At 40.5% G+C, this 6574-nt stretch overlaps 1 protein-coding gene across 1 annotated transcript; it reads right to left on the bottom strand.

Annotated features, from left to right (window-relative positions):
• Positions 1-2491: 2491 nt before the first annotated feature.
• Positions 2492-5113, bottom strand: LOC134624826 (nuclear factor 7, brain-like). The gene is made up of 2 exons (XM_063469903.1): positions 4997-5113; positions 2492-4895 (listed from the first exon to the last, which is right to left on the bottom strand). Exon 2 carries the CDS (start codon positions 4876-4878, stop codon positions 3463-3465), a length of 1416 nt encoding a protein of 471 aa, XP_063325973.1. The 5' UTR covers positions 4879-4895; positions 4997-5113; the 3' UTR covers positions 2492-3462.
• Between the last annotated feature and the right edge of the window lie 1461 nt (positions 5114-6574).

The following is a 6574-nucleotide window of genomic DNA, read 5'->3' on the forward strand; positions in this document are numbered from 1 at the left end:
AAGTCCGCCAGAGCTTATATTATATATTTACATGCTGTAGTGCCATTTTTGGGAGCATTTCAAGTTGCTATACATCAATACAACCATTATAGCCCAGATTTTAATAATATGTATGCATTAAGTGCATAGTAAATACATAAATTGCAAAAAAGTGCAATGAAGTACAAAAAAAACTCATTTTTGTTTTTCTAACATATATTTCTAGTTACAGAAATTTAAGAGGCTTATCACTCAAAACTGTAAATACAAAAAAGTTGCACAAAACAGTTTCCCATCACAGGAAATTTATTTTGAGTGTCTTCATAGTTTTGTTTTTGACATACACCAATTTATATATACTACAGGAAAAATGAAAATAAATATTATAATGCAAATTTGCAAAAAAAAAAAAAAAACCCAGCATGTGCATCAAAATAAACTATTTCCAGCAGTGCAATTTGAGTTCTAAGCATCCCATAAACGATACAGAAAGTCATAAAGTCAAACATAACTTTTAAAAACACAAGTATAGGCTTATAAGGCCTTGAAGCTAAAAAAATCTACATTTCCGCAAAAATGACAGCACTTCCGGTTTCGGGCAGGTAATGGCGGACATGCGGTAGTGTGCACTGATGTCTGTTCCGCCGTAGGAAGTGTTACGAACAGCTGATCGGATCGGCAAAGCGTGTTTCTGGAATATTATGTTTTGTTGCTGCAAGTGGTTTATATGCAATTTTTGCAAAGCCATATGTGGAAGGAAACCGTGACCTTGGACAAGCTGATGGTATAAGATGTAAGTACAACTCCTCCGGTTTCATATGCAAAAAAAATTTATTGTGCTAGCTTATGTGGTTGCAGAGCTACAGGGATTTAAATATAGTTACGCAAAACGGAGCGTGCCCGCTCCGACCGGCTTTAAAGGGTTAAGTGATACACTAACAATGACATCATTTTTCCAGCAGGAGGCAGTAATACACTAAACTGCATCTGTTGTGTTGAAAGGAAGGTGTGAGCACACAAGTAACACACTTTAAGTTAACTGAAAATCTCTCTCACACAAACACACACACACATTCTCATTTTGATATCTTAGTGAGGACATCCTATTGACATAATGCTTTCCCTAACCGCTTACCCTAACCATTAAAAATGAATAATAACCCTTGGCCTAAACCTAACCATAACCTAACTGTAATCCTGATGCTAAAACTATATTTTGAGTCTCAAAAATGCCTTCAAACTTGTGAGGACAGGCACGATTGTCCTCAAAGTGACTGTTTTGTACTCACAACGACACACCTTTGATTTTCATAAACACACTGATTAACTGAGGATTGTGGAGTCAATAATTAAAATAATATTCATACATAATATGTCAAATGAAATGGGCCAAAGGTCAAAATAATGATGATGATGATACTTTCCAAACAAACAGACTGAAGTAGGTCAAAGTGGATGTAGTCATAAAACAGTCAGCAGTGTGTTAGGCTTGCACAGATATCAGTGGAGGACTTTACCCTGAGAAATGCAGAGTGTAATGTAGAGTTTGATGGTTTTCCCAGAAAAGGAGGAAGAAGAGATGGATGAGATTCTGTGGCTAGTATTTCATTGTGGATCAGGGTTTCTATCGAATCACTTTGAGCATCTGTGTGGTGATAACATGTTCACAGCTGAAAATGACACAGAGGGGGCTAAATATCCTCACAGTGGTCGGACAGCATGAAGGAAAATGGTGGAGCAACTTTATTTGTAAAGACTTGCTTTGTTGGTGCTGTGAACACTTTATTTCCTGCTTTGAACTGTTTGTTTTTAATGACACTTTGAAATCGATTGATTTGTTCTTCATTCAATTATTGGCAGGTGGAAGAATCTTTTGTTTTTGACAAATATTTATGTCCTTGTTCACAAATGAAAGAAAAAAAAGATGTCAATTGTTTTGTGCGTTTCTCTGATTGTTGAGTATGAGACTGTTAGCAGGGTGAAAAGAAGTGAAAATGAGATTGATTTTCTTCTCAGACGTTGAATTAAAGCACAAAGGAAGTGATTGTGAATGCAGGTTCATGTTGGATCATCATGTGAAGTTTACAGGATTCAGACTGGAAGTGTTATTTCTCTTTAAGTCTCTAAAAACAGCGCTTTGCTCCTTTACATCCCTTCCCCTCCTTTATTTGTCCTGACAGCAAGCGCTCTGAATCCACACACACACACACTTTCAGTTCTTCTTCCGCTGTAAATAAAGGAAAAACTAGCTGCTGAAACGAGCTCCATCATTACAAACTTCCTGCTGATGTTTCCATGTGAAGCGGTTGGAGACGTTTCTCCGGCTAGACGACACGCTCTGCTTTGATACAAAATAAAGCTCAGATATTTTTCTCTACACTAGTTTATCACATGACTTTGAATCCCCCTGAAGATACTGACAGTGAAGCACGTACATAATACTCCAGCCTTTCAACTCTGATCTTATTTAGTTCTATTAATACACTGAAATCTCATTTGTGTCATGAAGAAAGTCTTTAATCAAACAGAATTCAAAGATCAGAAACATTTCATATATGGAGTTAAACATGAATCATTGTTTCAACAATATATTTATTGTTGTCATAAACAGACAAGAAGACAACAACAAACTGCTCCTCCCATTCAACACATGTCAGTCCATATCCCAGCAAACTAAATCATCTCCATTTACACACATCAAATAGAAACATGAATCACTTGTAATGATTAGAAACTTGATAGAATTTCAAATCTAGTTTGGGGAGTCATTCAGTGAGAAACAGTGAAATGATTTTCCATGTGAAAAGGTGGACAGCACTATTAGGGACCAAGCAGCCAAGAACACACAGATGTCATCCTTAAAAAAAATATTACAAAAAATCAAAAGGACAAAAACAAACTATTTTAACAACCAAACGTGCCCTTAAAAGAGGTTAATTTAACAAAATTCTCCTCAAAAGCCAGTAAACAAAACATAACTCAACAAACTGACCTTCCCAAATGAGAAACAACTCCAGTTATACAGCAAATGAATAAACCATTGTGTACACAAAAGGTGAAAACCACCAAGATAACAGCTAACCCTCATTTAAGAAGAACCCCATTCCCCCCGCATGATCACAATAGATGGTTCAGTCCATTTTATTGGCTTCTGCTTTTAAACCAGCTCCACTCTTAGCCTCCTCCTTCACTCAAACCAGGAAAGACTGGAGCGGAAGCCAGGCAACTCAAAAAGAACAGAAAAATAATGAATACCCATATCCCATATAAAATAATAAACAATGCAAAACAGATTTTATACCACCATTTGGGCTATAGCTTACTGCTGTCATGCATTACAAATAAACTTAAAATTTTGAACTGAATAACCTATAGTCACAGAAGCTTTAGAGCACAATGTTAAAAAAAGGACAAAAAGCTAAACAAGAAAAATATCCAAGTATTTGGGGTTTTGGCTGCATGCAGCACTGACAGGAAACAACATTAGAAAAAAAACCATCCTGAACTGACGTGCTCTACTAAAACTGACACCGTTATCGTCACCGGCAACACCTTGATATCATCCCCAGTTTGAATAAATGGAAACATCCTGTGAAAGAAAGTGTGTATGAAGGTGTGTATGTGTGTGTTAGTATCAGGATCAGAGAACGACAGCTTTCCTCTGTTCCAGTCCAGATTCACTCTGATCCTCTGGAGCTTCTTCTCTACTGAGAGATCAGTGAATCCTGCTGATGGTGAGCGTGTTGAGTATTTACCTAAACTGAACATTACACCCCAAAATCCAAACTCTGTGTTTCCCTTCCTCTGGTAAGACTCTTCTACCACACCAAGCATCCAGCTTGTACTGTCTCCAACATCGACATCCCAGCTGTGAGTCCCTGAGTTAAAGCCCTCAGAGCCCAGGACAGAAATGTAATAATCAAACCTCTCTGGATTATCAGGACGCTGCTGCCTCTCTCCTCCATATCTCACACTGGTCAGATCTTCAGACAGGATGAGTTTTGGATGAGCAGTGTTTGGGTCCAGAATGAGAGGAGTGTAGGAGACCATGTCTTTCATGTTGTTCCAGATGTTGAAGGTCAGGTTGCCCAGGTGTTTGGCCTGGTCTATCAGAGCTCCTGAGGGCAGCTGTGGATCATCCAGCAGGGGGCACCGCTGGACTCTTTCCACTGCAGCCTTGTAGTTGTGGAGGAATGAGACGTCTTCAGCTCTCAGCTCCTCCTCTGTGGCTCTGACTGTGTCTGAAAGAGCTGCTATCTCTCTGCTCAGAGCCTCCATCTTCTCCTTCATCATCCCACTCTTCTGCTCCTCTTCCTCCCTCAGTGCAGCCAGCCTGGCCTCCTCTTCCTCTGCTAGAAACTGGTGAAGCTTCTTAAACTGCTCCTTAATCTGCCTCTCTGTGTGTCGGGCCTGGACCTTAATGTGTTCTGCTGTTTGATCAAACTTCACTTGAGCTTCTTCACAAACCTTGAACTTCTCCTTTAAGGGCTCCAGAGTTTCCTGAAGTTCCTTCTTGTGTTGTCGTGCAGCTTCATCGATGGGTCTGAATCTGTGATTGGTGTGATTTTCTGAGGTGCTGCAGATGACACACACTGGCTGCTGATGGTCCAGACAGAAGAGTTTGAGTTTCTCAGAGTGCAGACTGCAGAGAGCCTCTGAAGCTCTCTGATCTCTCTCCTGTAAGAACGACTCACACAGGTTCTTTAAAGCTCGGTTAAAAGGTGGATCACCCTTTGAAGATCTTCTCTTACAAACTGGACACTCGTGTGTTGGTCTCTCTCTCCACCATCTCTTCAGACAGTCTTTACAGAAGCTGTGGCTACATGACAGAAGAACAGGATCTCTGAAGACCTCCTGACAGACCGGACAGCAGAGATCCTCCTCTGATCTGGAAGCCATTGAGTCTGTGAGTGAAGCTGAAAACAGGAGACAGGAAGTACAGTCAGTCCTGGCTCCCCTCCCTCCTCTACGACCTTCACTGAAACTTCCTTTGAGTCGTGTTTTTGCTCAAACTCACATTCAGTGTGTGGAGCGTCAGCAGCTTGAAGCAGCAGTGTTGGAGTTTTCCACTTTTCTCTCCTGTAGCTGGACTCACTCAGAGGAAGCTGCTAGTTTGGTCTGAACTCGGTCTGATCGTCTGTGCGTCTCTCTTTAATGAGGAAGAAGAACAGCTTATTTCCTGGTTTGTCGCAGCACTTGTGTAAGGTCAGAGGTGGAGTTTCGTCCACCCCCTCCTATACATGCTGTTGCTTCATCCACAACAGCGGCGTATTTTCTTGTCTTAAGTAAATAATAACTATAAATCGAAGTTTGTGTGTGTCCTCTGTGCATTCCTGGTGTTATTAGATCGGGGACATTACCACATACAACAAGGCTCCCATATCAGTATGCTTGGGAACAACATACTGTTTGCTAGCAATCAAATGACACTATTTTCAGGAAACTGAGATCAAGTACCATTCATAGAGAGTTGACACTTAACAGGAAACCCTACCCTGGAGCACCACCAAGTTATTGTTTCAGGTATTCACTGATCACATGAACTTTTTGGACCAACACATCAGGTTTACCAAGGAGAATATGGAAAATATGACAGGTTAGCCTTGCTAAACTTTGAGATTTTCATCACTAATAGGGGACATTTAAAAGTTGATGTGTACAGTAAACCAACACATACACTTATCATCCAATCAAGCACAAACTTGATGTCATCAGGACACTCCAACACAGAGTGAACACCATGCCCACAGATACAGCGGCCAGAGAAGCAGAAAAACATCATATCAAGAAGGTCCTGAGTAAATGTGATTATCCCAGCTGGACGTTTGTCAAAGTTGTTAAGGCACCTAAAGAAAACTCCACACCATCCTGGAAAAAAGAAGGACAACTGCCGCTGTCCACATGTTCGTTTATCCGATGAGAAATTCTAACCATGATCAGAAACTTTATTTATGCATTGGAGAATCCAAAATGAGCATGTACATAGATCTCTGCTGTTCAGAAAACCACAGTCTGTAAGCAATTAGCTGCATCCAACTTCCCAAAAGAAACTCACGTAACTTAGCAGTACACAAAATTTACACCTACAGGCCAGTGGACACTCTTTCAAGGATGAGGATGTACACATCCTGGACAGGGAGGAATGCTGGTTTGAGCGGGAAGTCAAGGAGGCCATTTACGTGAAAAGGGTGTGTTGGAATTTCTTTCATTTATATATTGGTCACATTGTTTTATTGTATAATGCTTTGGTGCCAGTGGGGTGTCTACCTCACACCCTATTCAAGCACTCAGACAGATGGTGGGGGTCTGGTAAGCAGAGATGGGCAGTAACGCTTTACTTGTAACGCGTTATTGTAATCTGATTACTTTTTTCAAGTAACGAGTAAAGTAAGGGATTACTATTGCAAAAACGGTAATTAGATTACCGTTACCTTCCCGTAGGAATGCTGCGTTACTAAAACCATGAGTTTTTTGCGAGAATGTCTCATGACAGTGACGTAAGCGAGTGCGACGTTTCTTGACAACAGCTGTGTGCAGATCAACAATGGATAATATATTGAGTGCGGGAGAGAGTATGAGCATGCAGCGTTTAAAG

The sequence above is a fragment of the Pelmatolapia mariae genome, linkage group LG3_W (assembly GCF_036321145.2).
Source record: "Pelmatolapia mariae isolate MD_Pm_ZW linkage group LG3_W, Pm_UMD_F_2, whole genome shotgun sequence".
Classification (NCBI taxonomy): Eukaryota; Metazoa; Chordata; class Actinopteri; order Cichliformes; family Cichlidae; genus Pelmatolapia; species Pelmatolapia mariae.

What these genes read in the sequence shown, in the direction of transcription:
- LOC134624826 (XM_063469903.1), bottom strand. Translation starts at nt 4,878, where the DNA reads ATGGCTTCCAGATCAGAGGAGGATCTCTGCTGTCCGGTCTGTCAGGAG.